Source organism: Grus americana, chromosome 2, assembly GCF_028858705.1.
Source record: "Grus americana isolate bGruAme1 chromosome 2, bGruAme1.mat, whole genome shotgun sequence".
Taxonomy (NCBI): domain Eukaryota; kingdom Metazoa; phylum Chordata; class Aves; order Gruiformes; family Gruidae; genus Grus; species Grus americana.
Window position 1 is genome coordinate 135,842,048 of NC_072853.1, and position 21,155 is coordinate 135,863,202.

Here is a 21,155-nt window from a genome sequence, read left to right on the forward strand (position 1 = left end):
TTGCATCACCTAATGCATTTTCAGCATATACCGAAACTGTTTCCTGTACAACCATTCACTTTAAGGGGAGTGCTGGTCATATCTGAAACCCTTTAGTCCTTTGCTTTATTTTACTTTTGTAAAAGGTAGAATGCTTTATTTATTCAGACTAAGGTAAATATCCATTCCCTAAATAAAAAAACAGGTTTAGTGAAACACATGGTAAAAGAGCTAATTAGATTAGAGGGGAACTCTCAGCCCTTCAGCTCTCTTCAGGCTAAGGAAGCCAATTTAACAAGATTAGCAATTTTTCATTGATTTCCTAAGAAGGTTAAAGAATGAAATATTCCCCGAAACTATTTTAAATATCTAAGTATTCCTTGTTATTCACTGCAGTCTGTATGAAACATAAAATTTCTATTTTATTATCCATGCAAATGAGCATTATCTTTCCAGGAATGATTTATTGAGTTAGATGTAGGAATTACTTAGTGTACTGCTTGCATTTAGCCAGAATTAGAGACCTTTGTATTTTTCATGAAAGGCTGATCAATGTGATATATTTCCTGTTGATACCTGTTCTGCATGTAACCTGTGAGGCAAAAGAATAGGTCTCTTAATAGAATTCTTAATAATTTCTATACCTTAGCACAGAAACATCATCTCCTTGCATTTGCACCAACTGGGCTATATAGCGGTTTCAATGAGGCCATGGTTTCACTGGGCCTCTTGAGTCCTCATTACGTGCCAGGTCTGCTGAAACCACGGCATATTATTGCTATGTCAGGTCCATTTTAATCTTCTTCCATGTAAACTAATATTCTTTTTGCAATACTAAATAGGGTATTAAAAAGCAAATAATACTATACTGTCTTGAAACACAGAATAGAAGAACAAGGATATTTTAAAATTAATTCTCATCTTCCCTCTACATCTTCAGATTCTGTAATTTTTTTGCACTTTTATAGCATTTATGGGAGCCAAACCACAACTGAGTTCTCAGGCGGTTGTAGAATAGGTGAAACGGGTCATTTAATAGAGGGCATCCCTCATTTGAATGGTAATAACCAAATGTAGATACGCATGACTGGCAGTCCTTCTGGTTAGGTCTCCACTGGTTATTCTCGCCCCCACTTCTGACTATGTACACCAGCCAGTTCTAGCTGGGAAGAAGTAATGGGAATATAATACCATACTTTCCACAAATATAGCAAATCCCACTCTTCAGCCTAAATTCTCCTCCAACATCCATTGAATCACTAATTTAGCACAAGAAAAAATACCTTCTTCACTGAAGAAGTGCCAGAGATAATCCTCTAGCCCCAAAAGTCAAGGCTTTTGCAGGGTCATAATTTGACCCCTAGATACATGATTTTTTTTTTTTTTTGAGTCATGTTCATGATTATGTTTTCCCTAAGCCCCATACAAGAAGGAATTAGTTAACAGGGTGATTAAATCCCACAGATTTTAATCTAGGAAAATATCCAGCAGTGGTAACTCATTGATGGCAGACAAAAAGTATGATCTAATATTTCATCAACCTTCAGAAATACATGATGAAAACCCACCACCGTCTCCCCCAGTTTAACGAGGCGTCAATGTCATCAGTAGATGAGAGCTGGGCGGCTCTAGATAGCTGAAGTGTACTCTTCAACAGGCAACACAGAGTACAGGATGCCAAGAAAACCAAAGCAACCAAAATGCAGTATATCTTACTTTCCTAGCAGATGAGAACTATGGGACAAATTCAGCTCAGGAAGGCACTTCAGCTCCACTGAAGACAAATGAAGATAAAATTGGCCCACAAGTTGTCTGGACTTTCAAAACATGTTTGTCTAACTTCTGTAGGCAAGGCTGACTTTGTGAAAGGATTTTTCCATGTTAAAGCGAAGTGAAGAGAAAAACCCAACCTGTTTAAATTCTTAATTAGACGTTGATACTGCACCTTCACAACGAAACTGAATTAAAACAAGTTTACTTTTAGATAGGTTCTTTATGCTCTGGGATATAATTCCAGTCCCCTACAACTTAATTAGCTAAATATACAATGTAGCCTTCCATCTGGTAGAGTAATTTAACAGGAATAATTGTGCACCACCATAACTCAACGAGACACTGAGGAAAACCATTGAAATGCTATTTCCTTTCCTTTGGAAGAGAATTATGTACAATTTCAGCATGCTTTGCATTTCTAACAGTTAAAGCCAACAGGGAGGTATCACTCTCATTTATATTACTTTCCCATGAGAAAATCAAAAGCAAAGTACAAAGCTTATGCCGTTGTTCATGAATGGCTCTGTAATACTTACTTGGCTTTAGCCAGAACATGTTATTTGGCAGCTAAAACCCTTAATTAGAATTGTGGGTTTGAACAGACTTTTCAGTGAAACTATGTTTTGCAGGACTTTGGAGAAGTGCAATCTTCACTAACCGACGTCTTCTATTTTGGATGATCTGATACCATGTGATTTCCACTTTTCACTTCTCTGTCTGTTTCTTTCTTTTTGCCATCTTTTAGATGTTCTTGTTTACTTTTCTAAAAGTTTTCAACTGTCCCTGCCATAGACACAGCAGAAGAAAAATCCTAGTCCCACTGAAATCAAACAGGACAGCTTCTACTGACTTCAGAGAGTCTCAGATTTTATATGCAATATTTTGTTACTTATTTATCCAGAGGGAATAGATTTTGAAATGCCCATTAAAACCATTCCACTTAATTTTCAATGGACATTATAGTCTTAAAATGCTTTAGATTTTAGGACTGCTCCCTGCTCCTTATTTAAGCTGTTTCCTTTAGGTTCAAAAGTCAAAAAGGTGTCTAGTATCTGATTACCTGCTTATCAAAAAGGTACACAAGCTACTTGTTAATGCTAATTTATGAAACGTTTCTGAACACATACACAGTTTGTGTAAGAAAACCTTTATGTAACCACATGAAGCAGAACTTTGTAATTCAATTTTGGCTATGCATTGGGCAGTAAAAAGAGAACTAAGATAGTATTTAGACCAAGATTGTATAATTAGGCTAGCCATCAAGAAGGTTCAGTATCTAGCACAACAGAGTAATTACTGGCAAGACAGAAGGTGATGTATAAACAAATAGTGGGATTTTTGCTAAAACAGAAATACAGTGAAAACCTTTATCCATGTCATCCTGAAACTGAGTAAGAATCACTCACGCATAACACCTTTGCTTCCTGCAATTAAAAGTAAGTGTTAAATAAAATATATTAGAGGAACAATCTTGCACTGATGGGAAGGCTACAATGGTCTTTACGGGAATGACCCCGGTGATGACTTCTGCGGAATCCTAGTGCAGGCCTTGGCAGCTTTCACGATACCAAAGCATACCTACACAAGTTTTTTTCTCTCTGACAGTGTCATTAAGCCTACCCTAGCATTCACTTGTATTTAGTTTTAAGCTATCTCAAAAAAATTGCCCTCTAACTCGAGTTAAATTAGAGTGACAGCGCATCCCTCCTCACCCCCAGCTTAGGAGGCTGCAGAACCCTGATGAACCCGAGACGACTTGCAGCCCAGCCCAGCAACTACAATGGTATTACATTTCCTGAGAGCTACTGGCTCCCAGGGGCTCAACTCTGATTTGGCCCATTCGTTACATGAATCCGGAAGAAGCTGTTAACAACACTTTGCTTCAGATTCACTCTTCAACTGCAAGTGAAAGTTTCTTCTCTTTCTAAAAACTTCTTACTACCGATTATGCCCTCTCAACTCATTGATAGTGAATTCAGGAAGGCTAAAAAAGTCTGGTGATTAATGGGAAGAGAAGTCAAGAAAAAGAAGGGGTGGGAATCACAACACCTCTTCCCTCTCCCCCCAGTTTCCTTTGTGCACATCACCTAAATTCGTCAAATTCATCAAGACTGTTCATTAACGCAGGAATACAAGGACTCCGGGAGGCAGGAATGCTTAGCATCCCTGAAAAATGGGATAAAATGAGGAGAATCACGTGTGCCTTGTTTCCCTGCTTCAATAAAAAAGTGCCTCTCACATTTATTGCGTTTGCTCATAAACTCAGAGAAAAATAATGCTTCTCTCTACTGAGCTTGACTTCTTCATTTCGGCAGACATGGTAATTGAGGGTTTGTGATCCTCTAAGCCTTTTTTTTTACTGAAGACCAAAAGAAATCCAGCTTTTTCATATACTATACTTCACAGGAAAGTGTTTTCCTAGAAAATGCAAACAGAAATGGCATTTGGTGGCACGAAATGGAAAGGCAGAAAAACTTTCACACACAAACCATTTTTCTTCTCAGTTTCAACTGCTCCAGTAAATTATTGAGTCACTAAGTGCAGAAAGAATAATGGTAACGAAATATTCTAATTAATTTCTTTTTTTAAAAAAATTACATCTACTGAGTTCTCCTTCAGGAATCTTTCACTCTCATTACACAAGAGCTATGCTGTTATTCTACTGCCTAATCAGGTTAACTTAATATGGTTTTTACAAAGTGATCTTCATGACTGCGCAGCACAGCCTTGTCCCTCTCTTTCATCACAATATTAAACAATCCTTCATCTCCTCCTTTTTTCCTGTATGAAATTACATAATTTTCCCCCTCCAAGCAAGAACCTTGTACTATTTGCTACTAAAAATACCCCACCAAAACATGCTATATTTCCACTGAGCATGCTTCCATTTTGTGGAAAGCAAGCTACAAACATCTTCTCAAACAGTACTATTGTGAGTGATCTTTACATCCGTAAGCAAAATGCAAGTTGTAAGCTTACAACTCTATCAGCAAGGAAAGCTACAACTGGCATAAAACCAAAATAAATAGAAATATTGATAGACATGCCCATTGTGCCATGATTGCGCTAAACTCAGGAAAGAAAAAACAGTTTATACTTGATATTCTCATGTCTCCAGGAATTTCTTCCAACAAAAGCCAAAACATGAGGCAAAATGCAGAAATTCCATCCATAGCAGTATTTTTAAAAAGCATGCAGCTTTGGTTAGAGAGCTAACCTTTATTGGAATTTACTGGCTTTTGCTGCTTTGCATCAACACTTGTGCACAAAAAATGAAATGTTACAGATTGAAGAAAATGCAAATATTATGGTAATTTGCCAGAATTTCTGCATTTATTTCGACACAATAAAAAAACCCAAAAAACCCCTTTCTCTGCAAAGAACTTTTATCCTATCAAACCCATGTGGTTTGCTACATTTTTTTTTAGTTTTACAGTAACTTCATCAAGCAGATAATATTTTCCCAGACAGATAGACATAGAATTATGGAGATCAGCAATCAAAAGTTCCCCATATTAAATGATCAGGTTTTCAAAAGTGCCCAGCTCCCATCAGAGCTCTTACAACAGTCAGTATGAATTTCAAAAGTGTTCAGTAACGGGGAGGAATTTTCAAACCTCTTCGGGTAATTTAGATGCATTAGTCTCATTGAAAGTTAATGAGCCATGTGCTGCTCGGGCTTTTGGGTGCTTTGCCGAAAACACACGTTATGACCGGTATCCATGGTGAAAGTCGTGGGCATTTTTAAAATCTGATCTTATGCTGTTTAGGCTAAATTCTACTCTCAGCTACAGATGTGTAGCTTCACCTTATGGTATATTTATCTGTCCAATGAAGCAACAGCTCCCCTTGCTCTGCTCTTTTGAAAGTCTGTCAACGCAGAGCATCTGAATGCAGCTGTGCAAAGAGCTGCGTATCCTGGCCTCTAGCCCCTAGGACAGGCCCAATCCTCCGTGCAGCTAAGCTGTGAGAAGTCTACTGCTGACAAGTTCTGCAGCATCTTGTACGGAAAGGAATAATCCACATGGCTAAGGGAGCTAGCGAGCAACCATAGTCACTGCACTAGGATGTTAACTCTGGTACCTGACTGTAAACACACAAGCGGCAAGACTGTTAAGTGTTCCCCTAGTTATCTTGGTATCCCATCATTCCAGATGGTAGGAGAGTAAAAGTCGCACAGAATATTTTCTTCTTTACCATAGTCTCTCTGAATTCATTTTTAACAGATTAATAAGGACATGCCACTTCAGGACTAATTAAGCAAAGGTTAAATAGATTACTGAACAAGAAAGCGAGCAAGCAAGACTCATCATTTACAATGCCTGTGTGACACTCGCTGTTCCCTTAGCACTGAAAAACACATTAGGATGTCAGGAGAGAATCATTCAGCTTTGCTGCCCGTTAAATCTGATCTTAGAATAATCGATTCAATCAGAATTATCTTCCAAGGGCATTATATTAAGGTCGGAGAAGAGAAAGCTACCTCTGTATTTCTATTATGAATATAGAAAATAAAATTGAGAAGCAAAACAAAGCTGCAATTAAAACCCACACCAGGTATTCCTTTCTTAAGGCTGAAAGGAATGCGAGGTTCGCTTTCATATGAATTGCTGACTTCATGCAGGCTCAGCACCACAGAGGGTTTACCAGGAGCCAGTGGCAATAGGCGTTCACAGCCTAAAGGAAAGGAAAAGAGGTTCACCCCTCATGGCAAAGGTCAGATTTCTGCAGGCTTATAGCCTGTCCATATACGTGAGTGCTCGTGGGACATCTTTGTCTAGTAAGGTCCCATGAGGACGACACAGGCTCCACAATGTCCCCTCTGCCTGGAGGATGGCCCTATAACCACCCAGATCAGTTTAGGGTCATTTGACTTGTGTCGATTTGGTTCCTGTTGCTTTTACTCTCAACCTGATGAACACTCATCAGAAGCTTTGTGGGGATGTTGCTGAGGGCTGGAATTAAACAACACTAGCATACCGAGAGATTGGACGTGTAAACGCGGTATTTAACAGTTGCTATTTTTGCAGATGTGAAGAGCTATCAAATATACGCCCTTGCTAACATACAACATGCTCTACCCTTCATTTATATTTGCTTATCAGAATCACTATGTAAATGTCATAGAAACGGTTATGCTAATGATTATATTAGTATTTGTCTATTTATTCTGTAGATATCTTTTCAGAGAGTCATCATGTCCTTCGTTCAATTTTGGACCTGATGCATTGCATGCCCAAATATTTGGAATAACATATAGAAAACATCTGGATCTAATTATATTATAGTCCTCTTATGCAGACAATGGGAACTGAATTAAGGAATATTTTGAAACCCCCACAGAGATATAAAAGTATTAGCAGCTGCAGGAGAACTTTACTGTTACAATGTTTGAAAATGTTTTGTTTTACAGATCAACAGTCTGACACATCATAAATATCAATCATAACATTTAAGATATATAAACGTGGAAGAAAAATTAAAACTTGCATTTCAAAAACATGTAGATGAATTTACAGCATTTAGAAGATGTAGAGTGTGTCTTTTTGTTTAAAAATGAAAATGTATATTCTATTGGCACTGAAAATATATGTTGTACAGTGGTATTAGGCAGAGAAACACATAAGGGCTTATTGTGACTGAATAGCCTGAACAAGATTTTATAGAATCTTGTTATATCGTACAAAGAGTAATTCAGCTAGAATAAATTAGCATTTTGCTTTTCATGCTTTCATTCCTCTGAAAATATTTGGGGATATAACATGAGCTTAGAGAGTCTGCCCCAAAGTATTAGATACAGACTGGATTTTCTTTCTGAATGTATGCTGGTTCCAAATGCCACTTCTTTTCAAGTCAGTACCAGTTTTGCAGTTAGTTTTCAATCTCCCAGTGGCTAAATCACATTCAAAGGCTGTTAGCACAGTAGGGGGCCAGACTTTCTCTCTGAATGTAACTATATCACTCAACAGCAGACTCAGGCAATAAGCGATCTAATGTTTTCTTTTCTTTTTTTCCCCCTCTCTTCGTAGTGTCTCCCTGCATTCCTGGATACCGGTCACTGCACCAAGGACCTGAGGCAACAGCCACATGGACTCCACCACCATCCTTCTAGCTTTCTTTATGGAGCAGAAAAAGTCAAGTCTACAGTTCACCTGCTGTCGAGATAAAAGGTTCAGGTGCTAAATCCTCTGAAACATTCTGAAACATTCAAATGAACATTCTCTTGTAAAATATTACACATTCCTATGTATAAAAAGCAAACACAGATGTATGCATGTGTATGCAAATATACATATAAATTTTGACAACCAATGATAAGAAATAGAATATTAATCCAATTCCTTCTCTTTCATGAATTCCCCTCAAAATGTCCTGAAAAACACTGTCTAAAGGCAGCATACTGTCTGAAGACAGATACTGTATCTACCATGCAAAAGAGAGTGAGCAATTAAACCCAGAAGTAATATTGAGACAAAGAAAATAATGCCATAAAAGATCCGTGAAATGATGGCCTGTTTAGAAACTAAATTTATCAGGACTGAAGCTTGCACCAGCTGTTAGCATTGGGAAACACCGACTCTTGATACCATGTGGTCAGTCCGACCTCATAAAGATGCAGTCAGGATCCTTGAACTTACCCATAGCATCATCCTGAACAGGCTTTGTGGATTATGATATATGCCTTGCTGATGGACAGCCTGGTTAAAGTAAAGGGTGGGAGAATTGTTGGGTAAGGGGCTCGAATAAACTACGCTAACTCACCCGTTTTACGAAGTGGAAAATCATCCTTGGCATCCTGCGCTCCTGGTAAAGTGTATTTGTACGGTGGCGAGGCCCCACTCAGGGGTGGAGAGCTTTGATCCAGTGAGGTATGGTGGGCAGCCCTGCAGCAGACACAGAGAGGTCACAAATTAGCAGTCACTGAGGTGACCAGCAGTAACTATCTACACATGTTGTACACATGTCTCAGCTGTGTTTATGTTCTTGTTCCTCTAAGTGTGCACAAACCACAGGCTCATGTAACCAATTTCACTTTTACAGTAAGTTATGGAACTCCTCGGGATTCCCAAGAACGTGCTTTTTGCACTCATTATAAAAGTCACATAGGATAAGAGTCATGTTGACCTACAGACAGGATCTGTCACCAGTTTGGGGAATTGACCATTTTAGATTGTTGCGTTTTAATATGAACCAGCTGAAGCACAGCAAAAGCCATTTAAGTCTTGTTTATTACATACAAATAGATGTATATTGATCCAGCCTCTTCTATCAAAATGTGGGGGATTTACAGGGCAGGGGGCTTATATAAAACTAACTAGAAATATTGAGTTGTTATTATCTGTTGAAAAAAAAAAAAAGAGTAAACTATTTAGCGGACAAGTTAGATAAAACCTTGCATTTAAGTTCAGTTTGTAAGTTCTGTGAGCACAGCACTCTGCAGCACGTAGCACTCGCGTCAGCAGAGAAGCTCCAAGCTGGAGAGTGCTTTCTGACAACTGCTGGATGGAAGAAATAGTGTGGGCAGGTCTTTCTGAACACAGAAACTGCAAATTGCAAAGAAATTGCATCATTTGGCCCAGAGACAGTTGTTTGTTTGGGTTTGGTTGGTTGATTTTTCTATTTAGAGGGGTAGAGAGGGAAAGGAGGGAAAGTTTCAAACTTTGTGTTTATCTAAACGTAATTTTACTTGGCCTTTGTATTACAGTACTCTCTCTATGTTTCCAATGTAGCATGGTTAATCAATAATACATCTCTGTCAAAAGGGGCACTGCCATGAGAGGAAGTATTACTTTCCCCAGTGTAGCAGACAACTTGCTCTGCAGAGCTCCTCAATTCTCACTTATCCGACGACTCAGAACTAAAATCAGATTATTAGTTCAGAAATCTTACATACTCAAGAGAATTTTACACGTTATTCGGAATAAAAATAATAATAAAGTACTGTATCTCCACCAGAAACAATGTAACTAAATATTAAATCGTGTTACTGCAATGCTCTGATTAGCACAGAATGGAAACTCCAAGGGCACACCTTCAGTAATTCTGTTCAAAAAGAACAAGTACCAGATGGAAATCTAATGTACCATACGCATTTCTGTTTGTCCTATTGAAGGTCAATTCAGGCATAACATTGAAGTCTTTCAGAAATGCAGCCAGAGTTCATTTTGTTGGATTGACTTACGTGTCTGTTGTAATAAAGAAGTTAAAAAGGAATTGATTAGTATAAAAAAGGAAAAAAAAAGGAGTGGGATAAAAATTGTAAAAACTTTAAACTTTTTAAAAGTTAATAGGCCCATTACAGGACTCAAAAAACCCACTTGTTTCAATGGTGTAAGTAGATTCTTATCAAGACCAAGGCATCATAAGAATATGCAGTTTTGGATACTAAAATCCATCAGAGTAAGAAAAGTTCAATGATGACTATCTTTCTCAAAATCCTTGTGAGTTAGTTACATCATTCAAGTAACTTCATTGGAAAGCAGTATCTCTTTGAGAATAAACAAGTTTTGTGATTTATACAAAATCCAAGTAAATCAAACACAAAGTTGTTCTAACTGCAAAAATTGAAGAGACTTGGTAAAATGACAGGTATAGTTGTAAAATTTGTGACAGCATCAAGAGATGAACCAGTTGAAATAAAAACAAATTATATAAATTTCTGACAGCATCTTGCTCTGTACAGCTCTCATCTCACCACTGAACATCAAATACTCTTCAGTTCAACCAGAAATACTACACTTCTGGCTTTTTGCTAACTTCTTGGTTGAACTTCTGCCTTATTCTGGAGGCAGACTCTCAATACCCCTGCTGGAGAAGCATTCTGGCAAGTTTTAACAGATACCTTGACGAGGCAAGGAAACAGCTTGATACTGAACATACGTGTACCAGAGCTTGGGGTGGCGGCTCATGGAATGATTCTTCCCATTTGCTGGAGAGTCTTTTGTTGCCGATTTACTCAACAGGAACTCTTGAAGTTTCTGCTTCACTTCTGTACTGGCCACTGCCCCTAAGACACACAGAATTAAACATATCTTTACTTAAAAAATTACATTTTTAAAGAAAACAAAAACACAAAAAAGAGCCTCTGTCTTGCTGCTGGAAGTGTTGTAAACTATAAAAAATATTGGTGGAGATCAGTCCAAACGAGATAACATTCGGATTAAATGTTTGTCTGTAGAAGACTGAAGTTGGCCATAACCCAGAAAGCCTGTGAAGTCGTAAGGAATGTTTCAAGAGTAGATGAGGCCATTTATCCAGGGCCAGATGTATCTAAAGAATTTAAATTATTTCCTAATAATTCCCAAATACAAAACCAAGGATAGAACTAAAAAGACAGTGATGAAAGGTCACTTTGAGTTTGCAGTAAAAAATAGTTTTTCTTCTAGTAAAGAAATAGTAATAGCACAGCAAAACTGCCCTCTGAACACTGTCTTGGTTATGAGCAGAACGCTGCAGAATGAGCCAGCAGTGAGACTTTTTATTCAAGCCACTTAGGATCCCGTACCTGTGAGGTCTGGAAGACAGTCTGAAACATGAGTCTTAGTTGATTATTGTACTCTTACAACACAAATAGAACAGAAAGACCAAAACGCTAGGAAGACACAGTGCATTTTGACCTCTCTTGGTGGCTAGCTCAATGCAGAACAAGAAGTAGGTTAAACTGCCAACTCCCATCTGCAGCATGGGACATGCCTCTTTACTCACAGCCATAATACTCTTCATTAAAAAAGCATGAAAAAGAAAAATCTTCTTTCAGTTTTCCATAAACAGTGACAAAAAAGGGGAAAACCCCCATTTCTTTGAAAGTAGCAGCACTAAGGAATACTGATACTCTAAGTATTTGGTTACCCAACCCTGACAGCACAGCTAGCTGGTGAGCACGTACCCCTGTGACTCAGTTCCCATAAAATACTTCTACTACCTCTCAGCCTCAGACCCTAACTCCCCTCCCTGCACCTTCATTCCCTCCTCTACTCATTAAGTAGATCAGCAGCAGCAGCAAATGCTGGGGCTGGGCCCAGGGAGGTCACGAGTGCTGCTTGGCTGGCTGCTACATACTGAGAAGGGAACCACTGAGTTCACATCGCTGCTCTTCCTTTGGTGGGAGCACTAATAAAGCCCAACTGTTTACATGCAGGCTGATTTTTCATGTCACTTACAGGAACCTTTTGTTCCTGCGGTTTCCGCCACCCTCCCACTGTGGGTCAATAGGCTGGTGACGTTTTCATGGATTTATCATTCACCAAAGTACTGGAAGCACCATGGACATCTTAATTTCTAAAGCCCACAATATGGTACACCTGCAACTGTTGAACCAATACATTTTTCCACCCAAGAAAAAAAGGCACAAGCATAACGTACAGCTCTTTTCTGTTTCCGTCTTTGTCAGCTAATTCTTGTGGTCATTTAGCAGGGCAAGTAACAATATCTGCTTGTAGCAGTTTCATTTTGAATACCTTCACGATGTACTTCAACCTGATTTTTAAACTGACCTCACTAAGGAGAATTATTTGTATCTGTCTCCCTCTAGTGAGCACCAAATTCCAACAGAATCCTTTATATCTGTCATTTGCCTCGCTGTATGAGCTAGAAATAACTCTTGGTTGGGCCTCATGAAATGGCATCAAGAACAAACACAAGGCAGTTTGAAAGAGTACTAGCAAAAGTGTTCAGAAGTCTCAGCCAAAGATAGCCTTAAATATTTTGTTACATTTTCAATCTTGAAACAACGCTCAAATTAGTTAATCAGCAAGTAATTTGATTTTTTGCTGTTTTGTAGTGCTTTCTGTATTGAAAAATAAGCTCTTCTGAACGAAGCTCTCAAGTGAAGCTTTAGGTTTTCAAATTTTTTGCTTTCTTAAGAAAAAGAGCTAGACACAGGTCTGACAAAATGTGCTTTCCTGCAGTCCTCCAAGTCTGCACACAAACCAGCAATGTGGCCCTGCCTTTCTGCAAGCACTGCCTCCACTTCTCTAGTTGCGTATTTCACCCAGTAACGGGCTTGCTGCAGGTTCCTGTTCATCATCCATTTCGGCTGGGAGAAGGCAAAGGGGAATAGATTAATTTCTTAGTAGGATTCATAGTACATTGGCTCTTACTTTCTCGGCCTCTTTCTTTGCCTCGGAGGGGAGGAAGCTGTTGTTCCCTGCGATGCCTCTCCAGCTCCTGCTCTTGTCTCTGCTGCTCCAGTTTCTGCTCTTTTTCAAGGAGTTCTTGCTGTTGTTTAATGGCTAGGAGTTCCTGTTGTAACTTGCACAGAACAAAGACATGAGAAAGTGCAGTTTGCACTGTTTTCTAGGTCAGTCCTAGCTAAAACAACCCCCATTGAATAACTGAGTATCAGAGCTTGCTTCTTTTCACCTCTTAACCAACTTTCCCCAGCCTTTTAAGTGGGATAGTGCATTACTGGCTGTCATTAAAATGAACTCTAATGTCAGGTAGCAGCCCGCTGCTTTGGTTTCACTTCTTTCTCTTTCGGCAAAAATGCCTGGAAACTGCACCAGTGCATCACCCAGTGCTGGCTGCCGTGCTCTGATGCATTTGTCAGCTTCAGTAGCATAATGGCAAGTAGATCAGAAGGAAAATATGAAAAGAAAGGCAAGATCATAAATTCCCAGTCAAAATCCATTACAGCAATCCTACCACAGTGCATGTAATGCCATAAATAATTTTCTTTTTACATTATACAAGGCAGCTCAGAGAAGAGAGAAAACACAACACTTTCAAGGTCTGCCTCTGTTTTACAAATGCAAATATTATGCACTTGCCTATCAATTTGATTTGTGGGCACAAACTCAAACAGCAGCCCAAAAAAGCAGTCTTTTAATATATTCAAAAGTGCACATACAGAAAAGACAGCTATATTGAAGTCTGACTGAAAATTTACCTTTGTAAAACAGGTAGTTTGATTTTCTGTGGATATGGTGGCTTCCTGAGCTTGATGATTCTCACAGCACTGCCTCGGTCTGCTGTGAGCATCTCGCTGGTAGGTGCTAGCATTTTTGCTTGAAAAGGCTTTTATCACCCAAATACAGAGAAACAAGGACTCAAACGCCGTCTTTCAGTCACGGCGAACCTTTCTAGGCACGTTCGCTTTTCACGTCTGCCTAAGCATATTCAGTTTGCAGATAAAGTGAAGGATAAATGAAAAATGTTGCTACCTTTATGTGCTCCTGGAGCTGGGCCTGATGCTGGCGGGTCAGGTTTTCATGCTGCTTCTGAAACTCTGCAATCAGCAGTTGTTTCTGAATTTGCTGCTGCTGCTGGATCAGAAGTAGTTCCTGCTGTAGCTGCTTTTCACGCATAATTGGGTCCACCATGGGAACCATCATCCTGAGATCAGTTCGCAAGTCTAATGGTGAGATAGGCTCTAATCCCACGGGAACCTCCGACTTTACATCCACTACGAGAGGAAAACAACAAAGTGTATTTATATTAAACATAACTGGAGAAGGAGAACAGAGATCATTCCTACTGGGGAAAAGACCAATTTAACTCAAAGACTGCTTCAATGTACAGACCTAGCAAAACTCTAATGCAATCTGTGCTGTATGCAAACTTCAGACATTCCTACTAGCAACTGGAGATTTTACAAATTATTTTATCACTTTCTTTCCATTCTCTGCAAAAATACTCCCAGATTAACATTCTGCCAAATAGACTAACAAACAAACCAGTTCTAAAACCACATCACAGCCTAATGTAGCAATATTTAGGGAGAATCTCCTAGGCACAATAAATACTCAGGGAACTTCAGTTCTCACTGCATTGCAAGAGATTTTCCAAAGCTAGCGTGTAGATTTTCTGAGGATAGTGTTACACATGAACAGCTACCCAATGCTACATAGCTACTGCATGTAAATATACCTGGCAAATACACAGGAATAACACATATAAAATTATAGGAAAATAATTTGACACACAAACCAAGAAGTTTTAATACAGCTTTTTGAAAAGTGATGACCATGCTTGGAGTGGATTAGACATGATACACTATATATGGATTGTAAGGAAATGAAAACATCTTGAATTATTCCAATTTGTTGCAGCAATGGTATATATCCAGCATTAAATACTTAATGAAGAATCCTGTGTTTTTCTATCTCATTTAAATTGAAGAGACTAAAAAGCAGCAGAAGAGAGAGATTTGACGATTTTCAATACAATACTTGTAAGCTCAGGTTTTCACATTAAGGGAAGAGACAGAGTATAACTATATCTGTTTTAGAAGAAGAAAAAACTAGCAAGTAACATTTCTACAAGAGGAAAATACATAGCAGCTGAGGGTCTCTGCTAAAGCTCAGCAGTTCTGATTCCATCCACACGGGGACAGTGGAACACAAACACATTCACTCCTGTTCCTCCTGCTCCACTATCTTCATAGGAAAATAAGATTATTAACTGAAAACAAACAAGCTGTCGGAAATGACTAGCGAACAAGATTTTAAGCATATTTTCTCCTTTTGCTCTGCTACAGCTGTATTTGTTTTGAAGGAGAAAAGCAAAATGAAGCTGGAGGATTCTAGCAAGCAGCAGTAAAATTGAAGCAGCAAAAGTTGAAACTGCAGCAGATGGAGAGAACTGAATTCTAACTGTATGATCAAATTTATTAGTAAAAAGTTTTATAAAATCCAAAATCTCTTCTACTGATTGTATTATTTTCTTCTCAAAATTCTGTAAACATACAATTTTCTGGGCCTTTTTTTTTTAAAAAAAATCTTTGTAACTGAGATTGTAAACCTCAGAGCATAATTTGCCTTCTTAACCTGCTATCCCCACAGAATGATTGTGTCTAAGTGCTTACTTTTGTTCTGAGACTAATCACTAAATTATAAAAAATCACCTTTAACTTACAAAAACTACTCTTGATTATAAATAATTGCTGCAGACCAAGAGAAACGGACAGGCAAAGCCCCAGCCTTTCATCCCATTTATTCAGCAGCAATCCACATTCCATTTGTCTAGACTAAATATAGCCGCGTTTATACAAGAAATCAATAGTGCTTGCAGAGAGCAGAGCAAAGACATGAATATTTCATCAAACTCGGAGAGAAATGGCAATCAGCAAACTGACAGCAAACCGTGTAGGCTGACTGCCCCTCCAGATAAGTCTCTGCTACTTTGGACAATGGCTCGTTGCCTGCAAGTCACAATCTTATCATCGGCGCTCTTCTATTTTTAACATTAATTGCATTGTAGGTGACAAAGGCTTATCATGTTTAAAGTGGAGAGATGGATTTTCTTACGTCTTCTGTGACAGGATAATAAGCCTTACTAGGAGCAATAATAGCAACCGGAGCTCGGCGAACCCTGCAGGGTTTGGTTCGCAATTGTGTTTGCAAACCGAACCCTGCAGTTTATTTTGCAGATGCTGGCTACAAATCAACCCCTACAGGTCTGCACGGCGATTCAGGCTGATTACACTTCCTACCTCTGACGAGCATCCCGCTTCCTCATTTTCAGAGCGCTTCTCTGTAACCACGAGGGGAAACCTCCAGATTTCTCTAACAATAGAAATTTCCTTCCACTATTAGTAAAATAGACAGCTGAAATCAGGCTCAGTTTGATAAGATACACGTTTTCAAGAATTTTCACACGCTCGATAAATCTAGCACTGGAATATCTACTTTGTCAAGTTCAACTTTTCCTCATTCATTAATGTGGGGGAAAATAAACATTAAGGTAGTTCTAGAGACTTGAATCCATAGAAATCAACACATAATCTTTCATGTAATTTAAATGACAACGTTTACTGACAAATAAAGGTAAGCATTTATTTCCTGGCATAAATATTGCTAACTGTAAGGTTACCGCCAATACTACTAATAACAGCTGACACAGTGAATACTACCTTTTGGGGGTAATTACTATCTTAAAACTGTTACAGCTAATAGTTAGCTGGATAATAGTTAACCTCATTAATGAAATTCTTCTAAACAAGTACCTATAACATCACCAATCAAACTGAATGGCTTGCTGCTGTCCGTTAGGTGGTCTTAGGCAATTCACATTCTCCTTACTTGTTACCAGCTGACAAGACAGAGACAGAGCAGCTCCATGGAGCTACATCAGTGTGAAAAACGTGTAATGGAGCACAGAATCAGAACTAGTGTCTCTAAAACCTTTGACTTTTAGCTGAAGTATCTTCCCCCTCTACCCCAATGCAATTTTAAGTTTCAAAAGAACAAAGGTGATGCAGGATGTTTATTCTCATCAGGATTTTTTACATATTTTCACCCCCTCCACACAAGGAGAGGTAGAAAAGGAATGTCCTCATCAGTGCCCTCAACTGTCAAACATCACGAGAAGCAGGACTTTAACAATAGGGTTCATCAAGCTATTAGCCAAAGAAGGAAAAGGATGGATAATGAAAGAAAATATTAATCAGAGTCTGATAAAGGCTAACTTCACTTTGAGAAGCGTTTTTTCCAGGACTTCCAGTATCACCAATGGAGCAAGGTACAAGCAGGCACGATTCAGAGCGGGACCCTGCCCGCATGCTCTCCACCGTGGTCTGGAGCAGATCCTTCCCAACAGCTCTGCCGACTACAGAGCAAGCTTGGGATTCCTCTCCAAGGTTAAATAAAGACAAAACCTCTGAGCTCATGCTAGCTGCGGTGAACACAACAGTAGGCTGCAGAATATTAACTAAAAACGTTACTGAAAGCTCGGTGATTCCAGGAAATATGCCAAAATTTGAGTAGAAAAATATTTAATTTTCAGCTACAACACAGTGCAAAAGGCATATGTATTTATTTTTCCTACAAATACTTGATTGCCTTTATCTTGAAACATAGTAACAAAAATAGTCTCACAAGAACATCCATATCAATTATATTCCATAGTCGGCACTTCCCGTGGTGCTTTTGACATTCTGTGGAAAGAAAATAAGATACTTGCAAAATGGCACGCTTGTTGAGTAGACTTAGAGGCTTGCAGCATACGTAAAAAGAGGTGAAAGAGCTTGTTCTAACCCTGGGGCTTTGCTTTTTGAAACCATTCCTTAAAATGGGAATCACTGAAAGACTGTAAGTTTTTCACTAAGAGATGGCATTTCAAGCTTTGTTTCTAGTGACTACTTTCAATTTCTGGTGTATTAGAATACACATATCTTCCGAATCACAAGTGCTAGAGGAAAATATCTAGAAGTAAAACAGCCCGCTTTCTTACCATCATCTCCCATGAAGGGCAACGTTCTCTTTCGTTGGCAGTTACCCTTCTCGGCAGACACTTATGCCATCTTTGAAAACACAGAACTTAAGCAAGGGTTGCTGTAATCAGATGAACAGTCGCCACTCTTTATTTGAGATGCAATGAAGAAGAATTTTGGTAACTTGCTTACCAGAACATGTCGTCTAGTACATTTATAATTCTTACATTAGAGGAACTGTGTGAATTTGCTGGGACTGCAGGGATTCAAGCTAACCCTTTCCCAAAGGAATTTCTCAGTTACGCTGTTGGGCTGGGACAGTAAGGAAGACTGGAGAGAGGAACAGGGCGTGAAGCCGGTGAGGCTCTTTCTCCTGCTTGGTCATGCAGGGAAGCCTTTTACTGGAGAAGCAGTTAAGGTTTACGAAGTGAGCAAAGAGGACTACAAAAGTTGGAATGCTAAACTAAAATTACATGTGACAAGAGACAGATGACAAGCTCCTCCAACTAGCAATTTCAGTATTAGGCAATAAAAGCATACTCCTGAAAACACAGCAACACAAGTAAAATCTAGAAGAATCATTCTGCCAAGAAACGGCCACACCTTACTCCAGATATCAACTTGGTGAAATATTACAAAGAAAAGAGAGAATAGGATTGCTGTTTATACTAGTGGTACTCTTTTGAACTCTGCTTTAAAAAACAGAGCCCACCTAAAGTTATTATTAAGTTTTACAGTACTTCTTATAGTTTTCATATGTTTTTCATAAAATGAAAACAAACCAGAACAGTTTTGCACATTTTAGTGTAAAAGAAACTGCTTTCATTTGGCCTCTTCCTTCAGAGTGAGTGAAAAACCTTCCTTTTTGCAGGATTAGCCACCAGTCAATCATGACTTAATCAGAGCACTAAAGAATTTACGGAGAAAAAGCACTAAATGGTGGAAAGAGTGGAAGTTCGCCCCAAATGAAGATAATGCTTTAAATTTACTCTCCAGTTTAAACCTAGAATTCTCCAGATTTATGTGCCACCACATTCAGGACTTGAAAAGCACCAATACTTGAAAAGCCGTAACGACGTCTTTGAACATACTGAGGAGGAAAGGACTGAAAAAAATGGAATATGGCAGTAGGCTGAAAGTTGCAGGAATAAGGAACAGAGAGTAGGAGGGAAACTTTGGCAGGCAGGTGAGAGACAAAGTAACTGGCAGGAGATGTGGCAGATAAGGACTAGCCAGGCAATAAGACACGAGCAGCTGCAGGGGAAAGGAGTTAAAATTTCTGAGCTTCTGCGTGGAGAAGCAGCATTATAGGAGCATTGCTCACTGTGTAACCTAAGAGCAGCCCTGGCACACTGATAAGGCGGCAGTGTTTGGCCTCAGCGCCAGTGAGCTAACGAGCTAATAGAGGAGCAAAGTGTCCGTTATAAGGATGCTGGGAAATTAAGCGAGCAGTGTGGTTTTGAACAGCCATGACTAAAGAGGACGGAGTTTGGCATGAAAACTACTACAACAATTGTTCAATGTTCAAACTTGCAGGAAAATGTCCTAATCTGGAGCCTGTTCCCCAGAGGAGAGGCTTTCTGGGGGAAGCTGTGCCATGGCAAGACCTGTGCAGCAGACTGCAGGAGCTAGGAGATGAAATTTTAAGAATAACTAGTGACATCAAAAGTACAAGTCAGATGATCAATAAACTGTGAAAGGTTAGGTTACCTCCCATGGGATGCTTTTATCATCTCAGCTCTGGTGGCTGAAATCTTGTACCTCAATTCTCAGCTGGCATATTCTGTCATTCCTCTGTTAACTTCAATATAGGCAAAGCTTTATGCCACCTGAGAAGCTTGATGCAGAATGTCTCTCACGAGTATAGGGGTGAAAGAAGGCAGCCTTGAGAGCATCTCATTTTAATATGGGGACAAAAGCATCCAGATTTAGGATGACCCTTATAAAACTTTTTTCCAATACTTAAAATCAGCAGCATTTTTTCTCCATCTCTCAATTACGCTAAAGGATGCATCCAAGCTGAAAAAAGTGTCACTTAAATTTTACCGAATGTTATTAAATATTTTTGATTAATTATATATCCATAATCATAGTGTAGATTTTGGTTGTCACAGGCAAGGAAAGCAGAAAGAAGACAGCAAATGCAAATGGAAGATTTTTTTTCAAAGGCAACGTGATGATTTTTTATGGCAGTTAAGTACTTGACTGCAATTTGTCCTTTTAAAACTTCCTCACTTGGAAAGGAAAAGCAGAAGAAATTAAGACACATTTCAGATCAGAAAAAATATTTTCCAGTTATTTTCTTGGATTATCCTTCAAGAGTCAGTAATTATTTTAAACAGTACTACCACTGAATTAGAAGTATAAGTGAACTGTCAAACCTGATGAGGCACTCAATTGAGTTTATAGTATTAAAGATAAAGGTAATAAATTAGACTAGAAATGTATTCCTCTTTGTTCTATAAAAGGGATCTTATCATGATTATACCTTTTCCCTATTTCTTTTAAGTGTTTGCATACATGTCATAATGAGAAGTAAAATAAATGCAAACAGCGATCTGGGCTTTGATTTACCATTCTCTTATTTCCCCAGGGCCTGGAAAGGAAGCTCAAACAACCACAAACTTCTAAAGTATCACTGAGAGGCCTTGAAATACCAACACTGAAGTTACAGCTAGCTGGCTTTTGTAAAAAATCAAAGGCTTTATTATACTGATTTACTAAAATCAGATTCCTCCTCTGCAAATAGGCTTTTGAGTCAAACAGTCGTAACAAACACAAACATAAATGCCATCTAATTTGTTATAGCCAAGAAGTTTTTAAATGTTACAGTGTTCACAGTTTCTTCTCTACTGAATACACGAGCAAAAGTTCCACTTATGAGCCTGCCAGAGTTCATGCAAATATCAGGCCAACCACTTCTGTCACAGGAATAAAGGCAAATGTGCCCAGTAAATCACATCAGACTGTGAAATGCTTTTAAACTCAGACCTAGGATGATCTGTTATCAAGAAATCCAAGCTGAGCTATATATGGGTTTCTGAGTTCCTTTATATTTCAGCTAGGAGAACTCTTACACACACATTCTCTACACCCATCAGCACACAGGCATATTTTCACTTCCCAGAAAATGCCCTTTTGATATAAGGAACTGAATATCCTAAATTCAAGATACTGCTGCTGCAGGCAAGACAAAACGAGGACAAAGATAAATGCACCTATTAGTTAAAAATGTAGAATTTCTATGTAACTT

At 38.8% G+C, this 21,155-nt stretch overlaps 1 protein-coding gene across 16 annotated transcripts in view; it reads right to left on the bottom strand.

The window, feature by feature from the left end:
• Positions 1–21,155, bottom strand: part of HDAC9 (histone deacetylase 9) — a 484,926-nt gene that overhangs the window by 210,681 nt on the left and 253,090 nt on the right. For 7 of the 16 annotated variants that reach the window (XM_054816934.1, XM_054816931.1, XM_054816928.1 and 4 more), the window contains 4 exons: positions 13,914–14,155; positions 12,852–13,002; positions 10,633–10,759; positions 8,515–8,636 (listed from right to left, as the gene is read on the bottom strand). In XM_054816934.1, coding sequence (XP_054672909.1) covers positions 8,515–8,636; positions 10,633–10,759; positions 12,852–13,002; positions 13,914–14,155 — 642 coding nt within the window. Of the gene's footprint in view, positions 1–8,514; positions 8,637–10,632; positions 10,760–12,851; positions 13,003–13,913; positions 14,156–21,155 lie in introns of those variants that run through there. The other 9 variants (XM_054816930.1, XM_054816937.1, XM_054816941.1 and 6 more) reach the window with 4 other exon arrangements.